The sequence below is a fragment of the Petromyzon marinus genome, chromosome 1 (genome assembly GCF_048934315.1).
Source record: "Petromyzon marinus isolate PM22_M1 ecotype Great Lakes invasive population chromosome 1, UKy_Petmar_22M1.pri1.0, whole genome shotgun sequence".
NCBI lineage: Eukaryota > Metazoa > Chordata > Hyperoartia > Petromyzontiformes > Petromyzontidae > Petromyzon > Petromyzon marinus.
This window is the reverse complement of record NC_133667.1, coordinates 26,565,989-26,590,855: the sequence shown is the minus strand read 5'-3', so window position 1 is coordinate 26,590,855 and position 24,867 is coordinate 26,565,989. Positions and strand designations below refer to the sequence as shown.

At 46.8% G+C, this 24,867-nt stretch overlaps 1 protein-coding gene and 1 long non-coding RNA gene across 4 annotated transcripts in view; one reads left to right on the top strand and one right to left on the bottom strand.

Annotated features, from left to right (window-relative positions):
• Positions 1-1,894: 1,894 nt before the first annotated feature.
• Positions 1,895-18,692, bottom strand: LOC116938918 (uncharacterized). The gene is made up of 8 exons (XM_032946649.2): positions 18,565-18,692; positions 16,183-16,367; positions 15,616-15,762; positions 14,635-14,804; positions 13,217-13,317; positions 8,757-12,963; positions 5,810-6,844; positions 1,895-5,168 (listed from the first exon to the last, which is right to left on the bottom strand). The coding sequence occupies exons 2-8, from the start codon at positions 16,364-16,366 to the stop codon at positions 3,810-3,812; spliced, it is 7,203 nt and encodes a 2,400-aa protein (XP_032802540.2). The 5' UTR covers position 16,367; positions 18,565-18,692; the 3' UTR covers positions 1,895-3,809.
• Positions 18,693-23,249: 4,557 nt separating this feature from the next.
• Positions 23,250-24,867, top strand: part of LOC142924273 (uncharacterized) — a 37,180-nt gene continuing 35,562 nt past the window's right edge. For 2 of the 3 annotated variants that reach the window (XR_012941457.1, XR_012941456.1), the window contains exon 1: positions 23,721-24,032. This is a non-coding gene — a long non-coding RNA (uncharacterized LOC142924273). Of the gene's footprint in view, positions 23,495-23,720; positions 24,033-24,867 lie in introns of those variants that run through there. The other variant, XR_012941458.1, reaches the window with a different exon arrangement.

Here is a 24,867-nt window from a genome sequence, read left to right as displayed (position 1 = left end):
CCTCCATTAGCCACTAAGTAGCACGGACGCCACGACAGGGCGCCTGTGCCAGGCCAGGCGCACCTTAAGACCACGTGAAGTGTTTGAAGGCTCGCCGACAGGTGACGAAACAGACCCCAGGTGCCATGGGTTTCATTTGAGATGACTGGCAGATGCACCAGCTGTGCCCCCCTACTGTGCCAAACTTGCTGTATTTTAGGGGCCGTCCATAAATGACGTCACGCGATTTTTGACCCCCCCCTCATCGTCACAAAAAGTCAGACCCCCCCCCCCCTTAAATGTGACCTCACAAAGCTCTGCCCCCCCCTCCAAAAACATTAAACATGCTTCAAATCGCTTTAATCTATTGTCATTGTAGTGCGTATTTAATGTGGCGCTGCGCTCTGATGTTGTAGGAGAAAACATTTAATACAAAGTCTATTTAATTAAGTAGAACGTGTTGTCTATATTTATTTAAAGTTGCGCATTTTGATGTGACGTCACATTTCTCAAACACCCCCCCTCCCTAGGTGCGTGACGTCATTTATGGACGGCCCCTTAGCCACCCGGCGCTCCGCTCATTGTTGTGAGCGTCGCTCCTCTGCCCTCCTCCGTTGTTGTTGGAGGCAGCGTCCTTCACGAGCCTCCACCACAGAGGCCGATCTTGACACCGCTGGTACCAGTCATCGGCAAGTCCACATCCTCCTGTACCGCATCGATCCTTCTCTTCTCCAGCCCGTGTTATTGTTCACCCGACGTGTAACACGCATTTAGTAACCTGTCGAATTGGCTCCTTTGTAGAGCCCTATGACGTCACCAAATTAACAATCGCAGCGATGTCACCTCGAGGCATTGGTGCCACCATTCAGAATAGTGAACAGTAAGCTCCAGTATCGTGTAATGACGTCACGAATACAAGGGGCTCGATATCACTTGTGACGTCATCTCTCGAAAACAGTCGTTGGATTGGCCGAACGTCATACATACGGGTCTATAAGCCTCACACACAGATCATACTGGTAGGAACCTCCTGGTTACACTAGCCCACAGGGGATTATTGTGCCCGTCCGTCGTGCATCCAAAAATGGGAGGGGTGGGGAAAAGCTGGGTGGGGAAAAGCTGGGTGGGGAGGGTGGGTCTGGGTGGGGCTGGGTGGGGAGGGGCTAGGTGGGGAGGGGCTGGTCACCCCGTGGTGCCCTTATAAAACTCAACGTTTAACCTACTCACGCTGGCTTGTGCCCGCCCTGTCAGGCATATTTGCGGAATACACCACGCCGCCGTTGACCCTGGCCATTGGCCGAGCAACCCAACGTTCCTAGCAGCTCCCTCCGCAGGAATGTGTTTAATCTGGAGCCACAGTGTGGCCCTTTGAGGCCAACTCTCACAAGACAATCGGTGTAACAGATTTGCGCCAGTTGTGTAACGAGCGTTGGGGCAGGGGTTGCCTTGGCCCCCCTGGTGGACAAAACTACGAGTTGGGGCCCCCCTTGACAACCGCCATGAAATACGTTTTCAAGTGTAAAAGAACAAAAACGTATTTAGAACGCAGTTAAAATGTATTCCAAGTTTTATTTTAATTATAGCAGTATTGGGGCTCCCACCTGACCAAATGCCGCACCCCCTGAGCTAATAATGTAGTTATTTCACTGATTGGTGCCAAATTCTGGCTCTAAGTTTGGTTTTGAGGTTTGTGCAATACACAATAAACCCAGTCTTTTCAGAGCCAAGTCTCGAGATTCCAAATACAAAACACATGGAGTCTCAACTCAATGTCGAGACTTAATCTGAAATTAGTCCTCCCGTAGGCTTTAGATACTGAAAGATACTAACACCTGGTCTTATTCAATCTCAGGACTGATCCTAAAACTGGTCTGCTGAAGTAAAGTGTGAAAAATGGATACTGTTTGAAAATGTCTTGTGTTGCTGTGATGTATTCCAACGTCCGTTTAATGAAATCAAACAGATACACACGGCACATTCAACACTTAAAGGTCTGGCTGGAATGTACACAGGTCAGAAATATCCCCTCATTTTGTAAAATCAACATCGAATACAGGAAATGTTCTCACTAACGAACTAAACTTCTGCAAAAAGTTAGAGACGTAAAAACAAGAGACATAAGACAACTAAATAACTTAAAGCAAGTGATTATTTTATGTTAATTTTTCAAGTTAGTGCTAACCGTTTGTTTTATAGATGGAACCCAAAAGCAAACAGCTCTTCTCAAGCAGCTACACGCCTTGGGTTCACGTCTCCTGGGCTGTCTGGCATCTGTTCAAAGCTTCAGGTAATTCAGTTTTTTTTAAGAGTGACTCTCAGGTGCACTTTTACGACGTAAATTGTGACTACCGTACATTTAAAAACTACATCACGATGCGTGGCGCGCACCGTGTCAGTCGGCCACAAGGATTGTGGGAGCCCACCGAGTTGATCTCTTGTGACCGGACGTCCTTCAATCTGATTGCAGGCAAGTGAGATTAATAACCTGGTGAGAATCCGTGGAGATCACTTAACTCATGGTCGAGATCCTATACGTTAATCAGAGAACCCCACCAATATTATTTATTCATGCCTTTTTTACCAGTAAGAGCCAATGCAGATTCCATTAGGTCTCAAAGATAAAACTGCTCTATGTTAGTTATTAATTGAATAACACACATTGGAAAGACAACCTGACACTATGTGTTCAAATACTCAGGAAGGTTAGTGGCCACGGTGACATTGGTATACCTGAAAAGTCCAATTAACTGGGTTTCCCATCTCAATTAATGCTGAACCAATTTACTTGAAATAATAAAAAATCGGGCCCAAGTAAATTAGTGCTGAATATTGAACATCTTTCTTTTTATTTACACTAAATGCCAATGGAGAAACATGTCAGCACTTTTAAAGTTTCAAGCCAGATGCAACCCAAAAAACAAATGACTTATTTTGTAGATGAACACATCGGGTGTCCTAAGTTAATGTGCTAAAAGGATTTATAGTTTGGAATGCTGCTATAAGCACATCCTAGTTAAGTCACTGCACTGTGCCTTCTATGACCACATGCCGTGCGTTGTGGGAGTTGGAGCTACAGCTACGTCATAGGTTGCACAGATCATTGGGTTGGTGACATGGCTCTGCGGTTGCCACTTGTTGCAGAGGCTTGCAGTTCGACCAAGCGGCCACCCTAGTTAATACTGCAAGTGTATTAACCATAAATACGTGTATTTCACAGTGTCACATTATTTGAAAAAGGGTAGGCCAGATGTGCTGGCCTAATGGTCCAAATTTTGCAAATATCATCAAATGCTCGCAAAATTACTTAATTGTGAAAGCTACATAGGAACTATTGCCAACTTGCAGGTTGGTGTTAAATGACTGCGACAGGGTGCCTCGAGATGTACTGCATGGGACCTGCAGTAATAAATATTCAGTGATGATGACGGTGGTGGAAGCCTGCCCTGTCTAGCCAATGGAAGTCTGCAGAAGCAGAGGTATTCCAAAAATAATTTCTGTGCTCAATCTAAGAGGCCATTCGAGTCTTGGAGGTGAATCTATAGTTTTTTTTTTTATAATTCACATCACAGGATTTAAACTTTCACACAAACATAAAGCTGCTTTGGTAACAAAATAAAATGGCACCCATTTGTTTTTTGGTTGCATCTTCCTTTCATAACATCAATATTTAACTACTCTTGTTGAGGTTAATGCATTACATTTCTCAGAAAACTATTTACACTAAGACTTGAACGCATCCGTACACATAAATCTGCGTTTGTCTTCACTGTCTGTTCGAATAATCGTACAATTATTTTGACGAAAACGATAAAAACCCCCAAAAATACTGGTCACATCTGCGTCATGTGACCGCCCATTGGGCCTCCTGGTTGACCAGCTCGCCTTGACCCACCTGCCTCCGACTGGCCGAGGAAAGTTCCACCCACATACTGTGCCAATGCCATCACCTCCTGCCCACTTCCACCTCCGCCCCCACTACCACCCTGCATCGCGAGCTGTGATTGGACAGCGTCGGCATACGCCATCTGGAAGGGAGGCCCAGGTTGGTCAATTTGATACATCTTGGTCAGTTGATCGACACAGTCATTGGGAATATGGAGTTCGTTGTCTTCATTGCCACCAGCGCTTGGAATCACGTGACCTCCAGGTGGCTGTGCTGATTGGACGTAAAAGGGCAGAAATGACTGGCCATCGCCGGGACCCAGGCAATCCCATTGGCTGATATCGCAAGTGCCACCTCCAATGCGATGGTAGGCAGCACCTGGTGGGATGTGGGGGCCTGTGTGGCCCTTGCTGCCCATGCCTACTCCATAAGGGGAAAATGGTGGCACGTGGGAATGAGGAGGGCCAACAGGCCGCGAGCTCAACTCTGATTGGCCAGGAAAGATGCTGCCACCTGATTGAATGAAAGGGTTCATTTCTGACTGGCTGCGAGAAAAACGTTCTGGTTGGACAATATCTGATGGGTCGCGAATAAAGCGATCTGATTGGTTGTGGCCAAAGCGATCCGATTGGATGATTTCTGGTGGGCTGCGGGGAAACCGTTCTGATTGGCCATGGGTGAAGCGTTCTGAATGGACAATTTCCGCTTGGTCACGAGAAAAGCGCTCTGATTGGCCGTGTGAAAAGCGATCAGGTTGGACGAAATTGTAGCCTTGCAATTGGTTCCTGGTAAAACGCTCTGCTTGGACAAAAGAACCAATTTCTTGCTGGCCATGGGGCATGCGTTCAAAATCAACCATGTCTGATTGGCCCCGGGAAAAGGGCTCTGGTTGAACAATTTCTGGAACGTGTGAGAAGCGTTCTGTTTGGCCAAAATTTGGGACCTCTGATTGGTTGTGTGTCCTGCTTTCTGGTTGGTTGTGATTTCTTGATTCTGATTGGCTGCGAGTTCTGGATTCGGATTGGCTGTGGGGCCGATTTTCTGATTGGCTGATGGGCCTAGATTCTGATTGGCTGTGCGTCCTGATTTCTGGTTGGCTGTGAATTCTAGATTCTGATGGGCCGTGTATTCGGGATTCTGATTGGCTGTGAGTTCTGGATTCTGATTGGATGAGGGGTCTAGATTCCGACAGGCTGATTGGTATAGATTCTGATTGGTTGCGAGTTCTAGATTCTGATTGGCTGTGAGTGCTGCTTTCTGACTGCTCATCATTCAAGCACATTACAAGGTTGAGGTTTTGACGAACCTGGGGAAATGAAATAAAACATTGGTCAGAATCATCATAATCATTATCGGCAGTATCAACACGGCTGAGTGGCTCAGGGGATTCATAATGGCTGTTAGAGAAACTAAATAAGAAATGCTGAGGTCCTGGGTTTCAGGTTAAAGCAATATCTGGATCTCTCTCTTCAGACAGTTAATAATGGCCACATAAAAAACACTGTGCCTGCACCGTTGATTAAATCTGATTCTCAAGTGCAGCAAATTGGTATCATCTTGGTTATCAAAGAATGCGCAAAAACAATGTTAAACGAGTTTGTCACGGAGTTCAGCATGTCAGCACTGAAGAGCATCGTGTTGAATGACGTTAGTGGCGCACGTAATAAGTGCCCCACCTAATGAATGAGACTGGAGGCGAAACTCCTACTAAAATGGGGTTAATGGCATCATCCTCCAGTATCACCATCTGACAATGTTACATTCCTCTCCTCAATGTGAGATTTACAGATGAAAACACCTTCATCTCATAACACAAGACTGAGAGCAGCACAATTGTAATACAACTCTAAGGATAAAAAATCAACACCACCATAGCTGCCATTTCGCAACCCCAGCCACCACCACCACTAGCATCACAACCACCAACAATGTTCACCACCACATTACCTTATGCTCTTCCCGAAGGTGTTCTTCCATTTTCATTTTCCAAGCGATCATCCCACACAGCAGGCACTTCCAGTTGTCCTTCGGCTCCACTTCCGCCTCTTGCTCCACTTCGTTCATCTCGTCGTCGTCATCCTCCTCTTTCACCGCCTCTTCCTCCTGCTGCTCTTCCTCCAACTCCTCCACCTCCACCATCTCCTCTGCCGGCATCACGATGGGAGCCCCTCCATTGGCCGTCAGTAACGGCGGAGCCTCCTCGGCACTGCGGTTAACGGGTGGGGAGTCCATCTCGATGGCCGACAGAATTGGCGGAGCGTCCTCCGGGTCCGACGAAGTCTCCTGCTCCTCCTCCGTTGCCACCACCACAGCAGCTGCTGCCGCCACCTCACCACTGGCACTGCTACCACTAGCACTGCTGCCACTACTGCTGCTACTACCACCACCAGCAACCATGCCTTCTCGTCTTCGTTCCAAATCGCGATGCGTCGCTAGGTGAGATATCATACCGCTCCGCCCACACGTACGGTAGGGACACAGCGGACAGCACAAGCTGGACGGCTGGTCGGTGGCTGGAGTGTGGCGATCACCACTCTCTACAGCACTGCTGCTGCTGCTGCTGCTACTGCTGCTGCTACTCTTGTCTTCTCCGCCGCCACCACTGTCCGTGGGGTTCTGCGAAACGAGCCGGGAGGAGTGCTTGGCAGAAGGCCAACGGCTTCGCGTGTGCCGATTGTGGTGGTGTTGGCGGTTGCTGTGGCGATGTCGAGCCCAGCTCAATCGTGGATTTTGGCGAGGGGAAGATGATGGAGCGAATCGGCCGTCCGGGCCGCGCATCAGAGTCCGCGGTGGAGTTGCACGAGGGATGGGAGCCGGTGGCGGTGGCGGCGGTGGTGGCGGCGGCGGCTCCGCCAGACGGTGCTGCCTCAGCTGGTGCCGCCGGAGTTGGGATTTGAAGGGAGCGGTGAAGTCGCACTGTGTGCAGGCATGACGGTGCGGGTAGGGCTTTTGTGAGGGCTCTGTGGTGAGGCGATGTGCGGGCTGGTGGAGAGAGGAGGAAATAATTAACTAAAGGAAGACAGTCCAGTACACAATGGCTATTTCTTTGTGGATTCACATAGACTGTGTGCCCCACACAAATTTAAAGCTTTGTAAATAAATAAAATGTTAAGTCATGGCAAGATGCTCCATCAGTGCTCCAGTGATGGTTACTGTTGCACTACTGCATAAGCCTTAACGTGAACCCACAGCCTGGGATAAATGCCTGGGTTTGAGTGTCCCTTTCTCAGGTGGCTCATTGTGGCCATATCGGAGACAATAAACGGACACTGCTGAGATCCGGAGTTTGAACCCTGGGGTTGCGTGTGTCTCTCTCACTGGGTTCATAATGGTCATCAAAGAGATAATGGGTCAGTATCGCCAAGATCTTTGAAATGATGTGGAATGTGCTGCTACCAACATTGCCTCATCCTGCTAAACTACAATCATGAGACGTTATACTTCACCACCTGGTCATTTATGATTTCATCACACTAACGCAATGAATGAAAGCTACAGTACATAGGAGTGAGATTAACCCTTGCAGGGCTGTTGCCACATTCCCCTGATCACTGCTGCTCTTTAAAGCTGTTAAAATAGCATAATCTATTTTTAGTAAGGTTATGCATTTTTTTCCTAAGTGATGTGGTCATACCGTCATCATTCACGCCTTAAGCAACCAGTTTCTTTAAGTCAGAATGTCCCCTTACTCGAATATGCGAGACAAAAAAAATACTCAAACTGTGCTGTGTGCGTGTCTGACTAATAAAGTTCATCGTACGCGAGGACTAGATGACAGCCGTCATATGGACAGGGGGAATCTTCCTGGTCGGCCCAACCCTTTGCACCCACCCCAATGGCCCCACCCTTCCGTAATGGGATCCAAATTTCCTCTGTTGATCCCATGATTCCCCCAACACAGTCCACATCCCTGGTATTTTTTTTACCTAAGCCAAAGGTTGTAGGTCGTACAATACATAGCTCATTATTCACACCACAGTAGCATGATTTACACTTCACGGAATGAGACCTCGACTGTGTATGATGCAAATGACTCAAGTGTTATGACTGACAGATGGACAAATTAAGTTTGTTTTATGAATGGTTTACGTCGAGTCCACGTGCTTAAATGAGCAATGGGCGGCAGCTCATCTCTGTTGGCAGCCATGTGCTGGTGGTGGAAATTGCTAGGACAGGCTAGTACCTCCAAGGGACAACCACTGTTACTGACTTTGGACAAAATAATTATGCTCATTTTATTGACCACAAAGGGATGATGATCGGGTGAGACAACCACAAAGCGGGAACATGTGATTGTGAGTAAAGTAGTCTGACCACAGCGACACCCAGCCAGATCTCTAGCAAGGAGGTTCATAGTGCCTGCGTCATAGACGAGCCATTGCTTATGAGGTACACAGGATAGTTTTGTATACAGTACTTTATAATAATCTCTGAAAATAAATATTTGATAATTATGTCTTGAGTTGCCAAAAGAACAGGGCATTTCCACTGACCTTGGTCAGTTCAGTTATTGCTGTGGTCAGAATGCTCAACTCACAATCAGGAGGGCCTGAGTTCAAATCCTGGTTCATCCCTTCACCATCCACATCAGTAGCATTATCACCACCATTATTATCTCCAATTTCATCACTTCCCCCACCAGCATTCCCAACACCACCACCATCACTCTTACCATCCATACCCACACCACTATCACTATCCCAACTATAACTACTACCACAACCCACATTATCATAACTATAACTTCACCAACATTAACAAAATCATTACAATCACTGTAACCCTCATCACCACCACCTCCATCATCATCATCTCCATCACCACTACCACCACAATCATCACCACATTCATAATCACTCTCGTGCACACGCCGGCCAACTCAAGAGAAAATCACCTCTCGATCATTGCCCTGAGCTGTTTGATCTTCATTGTCGGCCATTTGATCTCCATCAGCCCTGGCGACAGCCGGCACCGCATCGCCATCACCTGGCTCTTCGGCAGCCCCGTGGCCAGAATCAAGCTCATCTTTCGGCCGCTCCTCCTCCATCTCCACCACCTTCGACTGCAACGAATCTTTTGGTTCATTGCAATCACCGCCACTGCCTCCATCATTTGCAGCCACCTCCGTCAACAGCTTTCCTCCCTCAGCAGTGGCGGCCCTCAGCTCCCGGCAGCGCACCTCGTGCAGCAGTAACCTCTCCATCGATGGCAGCGCCAGATCGGGACAAAGAGAGCATCGATAGCCGCCCAACCCGTGGCCGCCACCGCTGCCAAGGGCTAGCTCCGCCAGCGGGCCCTCTTCCTCCCCGCCGGCCGCTCCTGCAGATCTATGGTTCTTAGCCCAGGATGGACGGCGCCCGCCGCTGCCGCCGCCAGCACCGCCACCCCGTGCCGGCCGTCGACGATGAAGGCAAGCGAGGAGCAGCGGGGAGGCGGGTTCGGCACGAGACCACACCTCCTCGCTGCAGGCCCGCACGGTGGGGTGGCGCTTCTGGTAGTGCGTGAGCACGCCGTGCACACGGGCATTCAGGTAAGGACATAGGGCGCACGTGAAGATCAGCTGGCCCTGGCGATGCTGCTGGCGCTGCTGCTGAGTTGGTGCAGATGCGGCAGTTGAGGTGACAGCGGTGGAGGTGGCATACGAGCTAGAACTAGGGGTGGCATCACTAGCGCTACCAGCTACGGCAGCCGCAGCACCATCTCCTCCACCATCAGCAGCAACAACATTTGCAGGAGAATCAGTAGTAACAGCAGCAGTGGTGGCAGCAGCGGCGGCAGCAGCAGCAGTAGCCCTGCGTCGTGCCCGATCTCGCTCACGTCGAAGTAGAATGGCGGGGGACACCTCCACCGACTGCTGCTGTAGCGGATGCAGTTGCTGCAGGTCCAGGCCGGCGCCCGCATGCCTCCGCGCTACGTGTGCATCCAGCTGCCTCGCCGTGCTGCAGGCGATGCCGCAGTGGGAGCAGCGGCGCAGTGGGCGGTGATGACCACGCGATGGCGTTGAGGAAAGATCGACCGCAGTTTCCTCCACCGATGTCGTCATTGTTGTTCCGTGCGAAGGGGGTATCGGGACGGTCAATGATGTCGGCACCAGCGGCCCAACTTCCCCGTCTTCCACGGCATCTCCTCCCCTTACCAGCGCCGTGTGCCGCCGGACTATGTCGGCACTAGCCCGCACACCCGGGTGGCGCTTTTGGCAGTGTACGAGCACGCCCTGCACCGAGCGGTTAGCGTAGCCGCACTCCTGGCAGTAGAAGGGGCCCGGTGTAATCATCGTCACCGCCATCGCTGCGCTCGGTTGAGCTTCGGCTGCCGCATCAGGGGAAGAGGACACTGGTAGCGGCGCCGCAGCGGGCTGGCCGCAGGGGACGGCCGGCAGCGCTGTGGCGACCGTAGGCGTCGGCGGTAGTGGTGTCACGAGCAACCGCATCATCTCAGCAAGGCCCATCCTCGCCGGCGACTGCGGCTCGTCCGCCGGAGGGGCACCGTCCGCCGGAAAGCGCTGTCCCTCTCGCACGTAGCGCGCCGTCACTTTGACCATTGGGTGGCGCTTCTGGTAGTGAACGAGGACACCCTGCACTGAGCGGTTGGCATAGTTGCAGTGGCGGCACCGGAAGGTCGGCTCAGATGCTTGTTCTGCCTCTTCAACCAGCCCCGCCTCTCCTGTCGACCCTGCCTCTGCATTGGCGTCAGGTTTGGAACCGCCACCGAAACGGCGCCGCAGTGATCCGCGCATCGCCCCCTTCGCCGGCGGTTGCCCCCGGCGCAGGATGCGGGCATAGGTGGCCTTGACAGCTGGGTGCCGGCGCTGGTAGTGCACAAGCACTGAATGGATGTTGCCGTGACCGTAGGGACACTGGTCGCAACCATACCACGAGCTTCCACTGCTGCTCCCAGCAAAGCCATGGCGTGGACGCCCAGCGTATTTCCTCCTGATCTCGTTGGTGCTGTTGGTGCGGTAGTGGTGGTTGTGCTTCTGCTGTAGTGGACCCCGCGTCACATCGAAAGTGGACGCCACCAGCGCGGTGGTGATGCGCACCGTTGGGTGCTCGCTGATGTAGTGCGGCATCATGGCCGCGACGTCTGCATGCGAAAAGGGGCACACCAGGCAGCGGTAACGCAAGATTGAACCATTGCATATGTCCTCCCCCTCTCCTCGTTTTTCCTCATCCGAAACAACGTCATCATCTTCAGCGGCGTGGTGCTCTTTTCCTTCATTTTCATCAGCTGCTCCTCCTCCTACTCTGTGGTCATCGCCTTCAACATCGCTAGCCTCACTCGCCTCTCCGGCAGCGCTCTCGGTGACTTCGTGACCCCCGTCGGATGCTAGCGCCTGCAGTGCAGCCAACGCGGAGCCGGCACCATTTTCCGAAAGTCGAGTCTGTAGGCCCTGCACGATGGCGTCGATGCGGGCATTGGGCTTGTGCGGGAGGACGACTGACGAGGAGAGATCCAGCGCCTGCTGCTGTCGCCCGTCTCGTGCCACCGCCCCAACCACTTCGGCGCTGCCAGCATTGCCATTCAACACCAGTGACAGCAGCCGAGCAGTGGGCCGTGACGACTGCGCCGACTCGCCTGTTTCAATCCCCACCTCCGGCTCAGTCCCCGATTCTGCTGCTGCGCCGCTTGTCCTGTTGCTGCGCCGGTTACTGAATCTCAGTGGCTTCTTGCTGGTGCCCACACTCGATTCCAGTGGCCTATGATTCTTGGCATTAAGTCCGTCGCGCGGCATTGTTAACAGTGTTGGTGCTGCTAGCATCTGTGTCGTATTTGGTGGCAGCTGCAGTGAAATTTGTTGGACTGACTGCTCTGCGTTTCCTACCTGTTTCACCTCATCTTTCTCTGCCGCCACCATTGCCAACACCTCTTCCTCCTTCACTTTTCCAGCTGTGACGCCTCCTTCTGTCTCAGACACCAACAAATCCGTCTTTACCGCTGATCTCAAGCTGACCATGTCTCCTACTTCCAATTTTGTCATCGCTGCTGTTTCCACCGGCTGGACGACTGCGATCGGAGTTTTCCCAGGGTCTCCGATTGCCACTGCCTTGAGACCTCGGTTTCTACGCGAGGCCCTTCCTCTAGCCTTGCCTGCACCACTGCGACTCCCCTCGCCGCCCAGGTGGAACTTGAGAACGTGACGTGACGTGCTTCTTCTGTGGTCGCTCACAAAGGGACAGTACACGCACTGAAAGCGCCCTCCCTCGCCCTTCAAGTATGCCACACCACACAGGACCTGTGACTTGCGGCCACGGTGGCGGTCTCCCCCTTTTGCACAGCCAGAAGGGGCGGCTGAGGCAGCCGGGTTTTCTCCTACAATGGCTGATGGCGTTGAGGGCTCCTGTAAAGCGGAGGACAACTGGACGATGCTGCCATTGCCGCCGCCAACTTCAATACCACCACCATCAAGGCCACCATCTTTAGTGCCACCCCCTTCAGTGGGATTCCAGTTGCTGCTGCCCCCTTTGGAACCATCCACTTCAAGGGTGCTCTTCCCAGTTCCAAATTTAGTGCCACTCTCTTCGGTAGGGTTCCAGTTACTGATGTCTCCTTTAAGGTTGCCATCTTCAGAGTGCCCTCCTTCAACGGGCATTTTTTTCTTGCGCCCCCCTTCAGCGCTGTCCCCTTTCGTACGAACCCTCTTCGTGCTACCCCCCTCGATGCCTTTCCCTTTAGAGCGAATCTTCTTAGAGCCACTCTTCTTAGTGCCACCACCTTCAGAATCGCCACCTTTCTTACGAATTCTTTTGGTGGTGCTGCTGCCCTCGTGACTGCCCCCTTTTTTACGAATCTTCTTGGCAGCGCTGCCCCCCTCCAGACCACTCCCTCGCTTGTGACCGCGTCCACCGGACCTCGAAGCCGGCCCTCGTTTCGAAGGATGGGCCATACTCGACAAGGATGGCGAAACCGGAGGAGGTACTGGTGATGGCAGTGGCGGCAGGGATTTTGGAGAAGAAAAGGATAAGGATAATGATGATGTCGACGATGAAGATGAGGAAGAAGAGGTAGACGAGGGGACGTCCGGCAAGATAGATACTCGGGGCCGGCGGAGGAGGTGAGGTGAGGTGCTCTTTGACCGCTCTCGCTTGCGGGCGGATTTTGTGCTGAAAAGGAAAATGAAAAAATTATTAGATTTTTTTAAAAACCTGTTAGTGGGCTAGCATAGTAGATAGTGTTGGTACTGGTGACAACGGTGATAATGGTGATATTGGTGGCGATGGTGGTAGTAGTAAAAATGGTAATGATGGTGATGATGAAGGTACTGGTGATGGTAAAGATGCTGCAAACAAACCACTCAGTCACACCTTTACACAAAGACACACAAATATTTCCCAGCCTTAATATGTGCTCACAAACCTGGTTGGGCATGCGCGTGGCTCCTTCTGTCCTTGTGACGTTGACAAAACATCTCCCACCGGCAAGCCACTCACTCCTCCCTGATGATGCTTTTCCCTGTGCTGTAAGGAAATATAAAACACTTTTAATTTATTTCATCTCAAAATAATATTACAATGATGCTACTATTGAGCAGTGTCATGGACTAGCGGTAGTGCATTTGCCACTTGTTTCAGACGTTCACAGCTCAAATCCAGTGGCCACCTTTTATTAACGAAATAATACAAGCCGTCTGTTTCACAGTTGTCAGTTAAAGATCTTGATGTCATTCACCACAGCAAGCCATCATGTGCCAGCGTTATGGTAAAAATTTGTCAAACTACATTTTTTTCTCAATTATATTATCACAATTTTCTCAATTAGAATAGACAATTTGAATCATCACCCCCTACTGCAAATACTTGGCAGTACCCTCCTGAACAGAGTCCTTAGATGCAGTGATGCTGTTTTGGGGAAATGAGCAAATTCAAAATAATGATCATGGGATGGAGATATTGCCGTTAGAACCTCTCACAATGAGCATTTTCTCATCACACATTCTATCAGGTAACAATCCTGGAAAATAACATCACAGAACTCTTACTGAAGTCACTTCAATAGCCTCTTAACTACACGAAGGAATCACCTTTTATATGCCCTGCAAATAGTTTTTGTCAAACAGAAATCAAACCCACTATTTAATGTAAAACCTATTTAATATACTGGTTTTTATGTAGAATTGTGACCAAGCTGAGACTTGCCACACTTAGAGTCTGGTTAATAAACAGGCTACCGAAACCCAGATGCAAATTCAGTTTTAGCAGTGCTGGCTCATTAGCCCCGAGCCACCCGTCATTTATATTAATTTCTTTAAGTGTGATGAATTAACCATCTTGTAGGAGCAGCAGCTGACAGTGTAAGTATATTTGTTTTTGCAGCAGGTATGTGAAAATTGTACTCCTGCATCGGGGCTGCCAATAAAATGTGAGTGCTGCCTCAGACACGTGGACTTTATGTTGTGTCAGGCTGCCTCCAACTGAAAAATAACATCTATAATGAACCCTTTTCACAAAGAAGGAATCTCAACACCACTGAAACCACTTGTTGGTAAGTCGTCCTGTACTACATCAATACATCTCTCTCTATGCCGTGCCGTGCCCATTTACCAAATATTTCCAGCCAAACAGAAACCACGAGGGCATGCAATTAATGGGCATCAGGACCCAGCCAACATATTCTAGCCTGCCGGAGCTCACCGATGGAACTGTGCATCGAGACCTTTCAAGCACCTATGAGCTCCTCAAACACTACCACCTGGTTAAGGCCAGTATGAATCAAAGAAAGGCCAGCCTGAATGTTTTACACTGGTGCAGGTGTTCCATCATCACCAAAACCAGCACCTTAAACATGCGTCCCCTTCTTGGTGTTCTGTATCCACAGTCGATACAGATGTAAGTTTTTCCGCTTCCTCTGCCTCCCGCTCCTCCGCCAGATTCAACATTGAACCCGGCAGCCACACACTGAGCAGGGGAGAGTCCTCCCCTCCCATTCCAGCTACCGCCTGCAACCACTGCACACCAGACACATCAGTTTATTGTCCTTCCCCCATACCTCCGATTAGCACTGTTGGCTACATACGGTGGGAAAGAAGTTCAACATACATCAAACGCACAAACACCCAACACACACATCACACACCCCACACAATCATCGCAAATACCCCACCGTGCGTGCACTGCAACACCACACACAAACCCCACACCCCTCCACATATCACACACCACACACAAACCCCACCGTGAAAACACTGCACACACCCCATATACAAACATCACACAAACAAATGAGCCATTGCGTTTGAGTTTCTTTTTCTCTGGCGGTTCATAAAGGCTGTCAAAAGATACCACTACATATCGAGGTTCGAATCCTGTCAGTGGATCTCTCTCATTTGCAATTCATAGAGCTAGTACTGCTGAGCTTCTGGATGTGAGCCCTGGGTGTAGGCATCTCTCCCTATAAATAATGGCCATGTTCGAGACAATATGTAACCATTACCAACATTCTGAGTTTCGTTCACTCTTAAAAGGATCATAATGGCTATGATGGAGAATCTGCACCGGTAAAATCATTAATTTAAGCCGGGGTTCATAAATGGCTTTGGCACTTTCCCAGCGCAGCTGGGTCCCGGTATCCCTCTCTCTTGATTCATAATGCCCGTGTAAACATAAAATTGGCTAGCACCACTGAGGGTCTAGGTTCGAGCCTTAGGTCGAGGTTAATAAATGTCCGAGGCCTAGACTTTGTCAGCATGCTGTAGACTGCAAATGGGCCTGTATAGAAACGATAGTTCCAGATTCAAGTGCAGTGCAATGTTTCTTTACCTGGGCCTTCAGTTAAAGCTGGGGGGTGGTGAATTCTGGGTCGTCCTCTGGGGCGAGAGGGCTTGGCTTGGCGAGCAGAGGTTGAGGATAATGATGTAGAGGTAGTTGTAGGAGGTGGTGGACTTTGCAGGCGATGAGAGGAGTGACCTGCAAGGGAACACAATAATGATTTAATGAATGGCAGCTGCACAATCTGTAACACCATAAGCAGCAAACGCAAGAGCAGCAGCAAGTGTCATCAGTGCAGCAACATTGTGGTTGACGGCAACATGAGTAGTAATGGCAGTAACAGCATAATTTTAATCATCTGGCTTGTAATTCATAATAAAGCTAGGCGCTCTAACCCAAAAACCTTTCTTACAAATAATATTTATCACGAAAGTCTACGTGTTAAAGCGGATTGTAATTATTGACAGCATCGAAAGTAATATCAACGGCACGAACAAAGCATCAGCATCACCGTAATGTGACAATGAAGAAGTGATTGAACAAAATTTTACACAATAAATATATTTAGACAATTTGAAGTGTGCAATCTTTACATTTTTAACTTACAATACACCTCACCTTTCACATTTTTCAATGGGACGCTTTCCGAATGACCTTTGCCCTCCGTCGAAACATCTTGCACCCCCTCACGCGGCTTCATTGGCTGCTCAGCAACTCTGGCCCCACCCGCTGTAGGATCACGGCCCGTGATTGGCTGAGGCATCATCACCCCTGGCAAATGCTCATCACTGTCGCTGGACATTCTGCAACAAAACATGGAAAGATGGCTCATTAACCACTGGAGGCTTCGTAAAAAAATATATACGGTTATGATTTCTGTCTCTCATTCATTATTGTCCCATGTTGCTTTATTAAGGACCACCAACCATTTGTGTTCGACTATCCATCAAAATCCTTTTTTAGCTGGTGTTATGCTTTTGTTGTTTATGATAGCTTCAAACACTTGCGATTGGAAAAACTCATGTACAAGTTGGCTAAATAAGATCCATGTTGGAGGAAGACAGCTTGAAAACCTGAGGCAATTGTTGAAGGTGAATTTACATTTTTAAAAAGATAGGTAAATGGGAAAACAAGAGCATGAGTAAGCGATTTTGTAAAACTGCATTCATCATTTAAAGCAACTTACCAATGTGCCTGTTGGTAAGCTAGATCAGGGAACAAACACAAATCAGAGATATATTGACTTGTTAAGAAAGGCAAGAGTGTTTGGGCACAAGACATGTCACTCAAAGGGACGATGGCCAGTGATAAAGACTGGTGACAATGGTAGTCTTAGTATTAAAAAAAACATCCTAGAAGACAGATAATAGGATGTTGTTTATATTTTGGGATGAAAGGCACAGCCCTGACAAGGCACAGACAGCAGGTGGGGTAAGGAAATGGCGGATTGTGGATTGTTGTGCAGACTAGAGATATACAAGGTTCTGCAAAATTGAGAGATTTGGGAAGTGTATCCTCCACAAAATGCCACCAAGTGTCCTCGTGTCTGTCTCAGGAAATATAAGGGTTTTTTTTACTTCTCTCGTACACACCAGCAGGATATGTGCTCTGAAACTGTTACTTGTGTGTCCTTGATGTTACAGTAACATTTTTTATTTACATCATTGGCACGCGTCAGCAGGGTGTGTGGCCTTATAAATGCCCTTCAGAGAACTAGACGACACATCACCCTGAATGCACCAATCTTGTCACATCTCAGAAGCTGAGCAGCCCGAGTACGGATAGCAATGGGGTTGAAAGTTTATAGCCATGAGATGGCAGTACTGAGTCCGACTCTCTCGTATGGTGAGGTTTCTCCGGGTACATAATCACCCCACATGCCCCCTCATTAAACTGGCCAAACTTCTCAATGCAGGACCCTCCTGAAAACGAGTCTTGACACCCACCGAGGCAAATAATTGGTATAATTGGTATAACTATAATTATTAAATGATCGGGGTAATTCATTGATAAAGGGGATGACATCTGAAGCCAATGCAATTGGGGTTTTGATGCTATAGGAGACTTGATAGTTTTCACTTAACTTACACTCATCAGCAGGACGTGCGCACACACATTAATCTAAATCGATTTTATATAAACTAATTTTCCATCATGAAGATACGAATAGATCAGAAACTTTAAGTTTCTTATGTTTCCGTGAATAAAAGCATTTCTGAGAATTAAGTTTTAGAAATGTTTTGCAGCGGACATACGATATATACACGCATAACACGGTATCGCTCGCTATTACTCAAATCTGTCTATATCCACAATAGTTTGTAACTTGATATATTTTTTTATGAATGAGCAGTTCAAATTATAGCTTTCTCTGTTAGGATTGTTGTTTAAAATGAAATCTCACGTGTGGCTCGTTTGCACTCGCGCGATACCTTAGTACGTAAGTGAAATAAGGCTTTGAAACTTAAAAAAAACCCGACAAAATCCCGTATTACTAAGCTACAAAAAAACGATAGAAAACATTAAAGGCAATTAAACTGTGGTGTCCATGAATCAGACCTGGCGTCTCACGTACGCCCCACATGCACGTCTTAAAATCGTCCCATTTTTACGGTGGTGGGGGGGGGTAAAAACAACACGGAATTTGGACTCGAATGCTGCCAAATATCGCGATGCGAAACAATCGCGGTGATTGCAAACCCTCAAAATACGCACGAAACGCCACGAAATCGCTGCAAAGTTGGACAAAATGTCACAAAACACCGGAGCATACACAAAAAAAACCCCCGCACGTTTAGAACGCGGCCACATCGCGGCCATTGTTTGAACGCGAGAGAGTCCCCACGGCAAGATTCGGGCTCCAAATAAAGTCGCGATTACGACGGAACGCGCGGACTTTCGGCCGAGTCCGTCGAATCCGTGAGAAAGTTAAGATATCCAGCTTTCTGGCGATATGGATTTCGGTGGAATTGGAGGTTTACGCGGTCGCAAAAAACCCACTTGAACGAGGGCCTTGGTCGGCTGCGGCAGCCTGAGAGTTGCAGGGTCCGAGGCCTCGCCGTGAGGGGCCGGAGCCGTTGCCGCCTGGCCCCGCTAGAGGGCCCTCGACGCAACAAAACCCACACCCAACATTCTCTCTCTCTCCCTCTCTCTATATCTCCTTGCTGTCGGCGATATGGCGATATTGTTCTATTTTATTACCGCGATAAAACCGTCTCGTCCGTTTTGGCGTGGTGGCGTTTGTTGTTGTGCTGTAATGAAACACTGTATAGTGAAACTATCAACGATTTTTGTTTTATTTTGCCAGGTAAGGCCCACTGAGCTGTATGGCTCTTTTTATTTTTTTCAGAAGCGACCTGGCCACAAATGATAGCTCAACGAAGTGGCTTATTACGTGTGAATTTAGAGCATGTCTCTAAATGTGGAGGGAAAAACCGGAGGACCCCGAGAAAAATCCACACGACCACGGGGAGAACTTGCAAACTTCAAATATACAATAGGCGGTCAGGGTCGGGATCAAACCCACAACCTCCTGTAAAGTAGGTGAGGTAGTTAACATCTTGCTACGTATTGTATGGGCCAATCCATACCACAACAAATGTACCAACATTCTGTAATCTCTGCTCTAAAGAAGGACCATTGCCTGAAACGTCAGTCACAAACACACCAAACAGTGTTAATGACAAACTTAATTATTTGTATGGATGCTTGCCAGTCATGCCTGACTTCTTTTCTCTATCTCTTGATATTATTTAGTCTCAGCACACAAATCAGTAGCAGTATTTTTTAGAATATAGTGTTTGCATAGACGACAATTTTCGTGTTACATTAATGACACCGTTATTTTTCTCTTCAGGAGCCAAAGATACGCGTAATCAGTTTATAAACATTGTAGCATGAAATCATTCAAGATGAATCAATTCACTAATAAATCATTAGCTGCACGGAATATGCATGCAATTTCTGTATGAAATTAAACTTCACCTTTATATCAAGATGTGATTTACCCAGAAGTAATAATTATTTTATTTTTATTTTTTGTGGGGATGCAAACCTATTGATGAATTGACAGCAAAGATGTGTTTATCATGATTAGTTTGTTGTCCGTCCCCCAAACCTCCGATTAGCACGGTTGGCTACGTATGGTGCGAAAGAAGTTCAAAATACATACTTACGTAACACCTACATGCAGGACAACCTGCATATACGGGCAGTACAGCAAGTAGGGGTTTTACCTATTTTTGCCTAGTTGGAGTGTGAACCTCTCGGGATTATTTTTTTTCTAAGAGGTCTGGTTTACACCTACATCCATAAACTCGAAATACAATCTCCAATCATTCCAAGTCCCCCTGGGAATACCAGGTGCTAGGCTGTGAGGGGATCATGATATTGCAGTCGATCAATGGGGCATTGAAATTGTTCAGGTGTTTAAGTACTGCACTCTCATATGCGAGGGTTTTCTCAACGGCTGAACGATTAATCGATTTCAAATCGAAATCGCAACTTGAAACAATGCAATTAGCAAATCGCAAAGGCTGCGAATTTTTTGAGATTTGAAAAGTCCCATTACTCTCTTATTGGAATTGTTTTATTTTTATTATTATTACTTTATTGATTTAACTTAACAATTGTTCTATGTTTGATTGTTCTATTTTAATTAAAACATTTTAATAAATACATGTTGGAAGCAAATAATTTATTTTAAGTTCTCATCCTTGCATTAGAATATCTCGAGCAGTTCATATTTTGATGGTATTATGTGGTAATGCTCCATCACGTGTTTTAAATCTATTACACAGTGAATATTGAACTGAAGCTTCATTGAATTTTTTTTTCGCAAATCAAATCGCAATCGCAATATCTGTCAGAAAAATCGCAATTAGATGTTTTCCCCAAATCGTTCAGCCCCAGTTTTCTCCTGGTACTCCAATTTCCTCCCACAAGTCAAACGTTCATTCGTGAATTTAGCTCAAATACCAAAGCAGGACCCTCCTTAAATAATCTTGAAATGATTGAGGCTGTCATGCGTTAATAAAGGGCATTAATATTATATAATATGAACAGCCATACTTACCAGGATAAATATTTCACATAAATTGACGTTCTGGAATAAGGAGTGACCCCAACAAGCAGGTGCAGGAAATTAAAAGTGTATTTGTAATTTACTCAATTAAAAAAAAACAGTACCTTGTCCATAACATTCATTGCCCCCTCCTGAGAAAACTTGACAGGACCCTCCTAAAAAGAATCATGAGACTCGGTGAGTCTTTCCTGGGTGAACAAGCGTTATAAATAAACAATGTGCTCTTGCAATTCAGCACTTACAACATAATTGAACATTACACATTTGTGCCAATAGAACCATGCTTTTTAAGCGCACGTTAATGTGTTAATGTATGCTAAAATCATGTGTAACCATGTTAAGTTAAATACACTGAAAGTGTAATAGGTGTTTGGCTGAATAAGTGATGAAACAAACGAAATGAGGCATAAACCAGTATAAGTCTGCAATGTGCATAGCATTTCCTTAGACCATGTAGAGCAAATAGTGACATCTTCCAAGGTCAAGTTACAGTCTTTGCAAGAGGTGAGAGAATGTTCACAGTTACTATAAATAGACGAATGCTCTGGTGTAAAGTTCAGAAAGAATTACCTCTTTGGGACAACGATGATCTGTGATGAGGGGTGTAAATTGAATTTTAAGCTTCTGGTGTACTGGTGAAATATATGCTGTCTAAAATGTAATTAAATTGTCGATAAGATTAACACGCACACACAAAAAAACCCTCAACATATTCGTCGATAACACTGCCTTATAAGGAAAAAAACATTTGTAACGTTTCGGGCAATGGTCCCTTCTTTAACCTTGTGTTATGAGGAGCGAGATTAATACAGATGACCCCCGACTTACGACGGCTCGAATTGCGACCCCCCCACGCCCCACCGCGGCTTTTACGACCTTTCTTATAGTAAGACCCCACCACAGTAACGACCAAAACTCGCATCTACGACCGCCTAATGACCAGGCTGCGAATGCCATGCACAAATTCCTCGCCAGATGGCGCTGCCTTTGTTATTCTGCTCTGTGCGTATGTATTGGAGAGCCCGACAGTGTTACGTGAGCTGCTCCTAGAGCGAACGCAGCAGCGTCTATGGATGGGGACCTTTCTTGCCAGTATAAAAAATATAAGGATAGGGTTTACCTTTTCTAGCAATAAAACAGGTGTTAATATTTCGATGTAAAGCTTTCGTGACTGCAGCGATTCATATTCTTGGTTCTTTCGGTAAAGTCACGAAGAAGGGTAATAATATAGTAATACAAATAAAACAATAAAATTATCACGTTTCGATTGCAACACAAGCAGTCATCATCAGGTGTGAAAACCACAGCTGTGGTTTTTATTGTTTTACTCGTATTATTTTATTATTTCCCTTCTACGTGACTTTACCGAAAGAACCAAGAATAGGGGTTAAGATGTTCAAACACAAAACAGAAACCTTTCGCAAGTAACCCTGTCTGCATTAATCACACGTGCTTGTGGTGAACATGCATTAAAAAAAAAACATGCTCTAATAATATATGCATTGTCTTTGAAACTGATTGGTCCACACTAGAGACAACTTTCTTTAGAGCCTTGTCTCAACCAGTGTGAGACCAGAGAACGTCAAGAGGTGAACAGGTTCCTGTTTGGTGTTTTAACATCTGAATACCTGTTATATTGCCAGATAAGAGTCAAATGTATTCTTATATGCAGCAGCGTCTCTTTCCCAACGCTCTTCACTTTTTTTTGTAAAACCCCCCCCCCCCAAAAATCAAAATTTTTAATGGTTTCGCCTTTCGCTATCTCTGAGAAGATGAAATGTGATGTGCTTGCATAAAAGTACTGAAGGGTTTCCAAATGCAAGTGCTTGTTTTTACTTAATAAATCTTCGCAAAAAGCAATGTTAAGTTTGGATAAATGTTTGTTCGGGTTATTTTCATTGATTTTTCGTGGTCGATTTCGGTATGCTAATGGTGCGCAATGGGTTTCTGGGAACGGAACCCCAACGCATAACATTGCGCCCGATGGGAAATGAGGGCTTCGACTTACGACGGTTCCGCTTTGCGACCGTCGTCCATGGAAAACAATTAGGTCGTAGGTGCCCGCGTTGGGGGGGTCGCAGTAAAGTTGTGCGATGGACTTGAGAACTGAAGGATTTATACTGGTAGGTACGAAGTTGTAAACTGAGTGTACCAGCCTGCAATAGATTCATGTGTCCGTCCGTCCGTCCCCTTTCAATACTTTAACGAAGTGAAATCTCGTGCTGTTGGGTGTAAAATCAGCAATGGACAGCGCAGAGACTTGATACGTCTTATTGCACCCAACATTTGGAAGTCACATTATCTCATTTGCGAACTTCTACCAGCCCACCCTGCAGGGACCTAAATTTCGATTTAAAGCTTTCATGACTGCAAGGATTCATCTTCTTTGGTTCTTTCGGTAAAGTCACGTAGAATGAGAATAAAATAATAAATTGATAAAATAAAATAACACAATAATATTCTCACGACGTTTCGGCCACAACACAAGCGTCTCGTCCCTTCACCTGACGAAGGCCGCTTGCGTTGTGGCCGAAACGTCGTGAGAATATTATTGTGTTATTTTATTTTATCAATTTATTATTTTATTCTCATTCTGCGGGGACCTGTTTTAAATAGCGTGGCACTGGATCGTCGCTCGCCCGCTCGTGTGAGAAACTTCTTCCCCCGTAAGTGAGCGGCGTTACCCCACCAACGTACCGGGTGTCCGAGAGGTGGCTGAGAGGTGCAGGAGGAGCTTGCGGAGCGTGCGGCGTTTGTTAAAAACAGTTGCGACAACCTAAGCGGCCGATGAAGCCTGTTTGTTAATTCACTGGCGAAACGTCGTACTCGGGATTGCAAACGTTGCCGGTTTGTTCTCCCAACACACCGGTGTTGCTGTGCTAGAAAGGAATTGGCGCGTTCTGTTTACGTGATACATTTTAGTAAATTGGCTGTGTGTGGTGGGTGGCGGGTTTAACGATACGATATTTATATTTACACGATATAACCCCAGCAATACCCCACAAAAAAAAACCACAGTAATTATGCATGATATTAGTCGCGAAATCGCCTACGATGTGTTGGTTAAACCATAACTGCTCTTTGACCATACTTCACCCACGGCTGGTCAGTGCCGGGGTTCGTGAATTGTTGTTGTTGTTCCTGCCTCCCAACAACAAACCCAACTCACCATTGGTGAAGTATGGTCAAACGACCGCCGTGGCAGGGAAGCAGCGGATTGACAAAAGTGGTGTGTAAAACTAGAGTATGATGGTACATTCACGGTAACTCACGGATTTCTGTGGTAAATTGGGTACAGTAAAAGCGGTGTAATCGATGTGAGAATCGATCAATACGACTCGCGAAAAAGCTGATCGATTCGAAGGGCCGAGGGGAGAGCTTTTGGGTAGGTCGCGTTGAGGCGATTTTTTTAAAATTATTCTTTTAAAGTTCGATATTATATTCTTGCATTTACGATGCAAAGCGCACACAAGCGAATTGCACTTAAAACGAACTTTAGCAAACACGATGGAAGGATTTTTTTAAAAATAATTCTAGTTATGTGATAAGCGGGCTTAGAAATAACGACCGAAAGAATGCGCGACCTAATTTGTTCAATTGTGAAAATGTGTTGTAATTAGCATTGCCAAAGTATAAGTCGTACGCTCTTAAAACATATTTAATATATTTCGATTTAAAGCTTTCGTGACTGCAATGATTCATCTTCTTTGGTTCTTTCGGTAAAGTCACGTAGAATGAGAATAAAATAATAAATTGATAAAATATTATTGTGTTATTTTATTTTATCAATTTATTATTTTATTCTCATTCTACGTGACTTTACCGAAAGAACCAAAGAAGATATTTAATATAATTCTAAAATACCCTGCGTGGTTTAAAGCATTGCAAAAGATGATGATTTCGACGAGAAACCTGGGTCAGTACTCTAATACTATAATTACCGTCCTACAATTTGGCCTGGGGGAGGCCTTCATCCAGCAGTGGATTAACTTTGGCCGACGGTGAGGATTTTTTTGTCATGAATAATTGGAACCGTATTACAGGTAAAGTGTTTAAACATTGTGCGTCTCTTTTTTATATATAATAAATCCACTGCTGGATGAGGGTGTCGCCACGCCGTGCTCATCCGTGCGGGGTCGATGCAATGAGCGGCACAACCTTTTTGCTCTGTAAGAAAATAAACAACGGTGGTGGTTATATTTTTAATATATTTTTTTAAT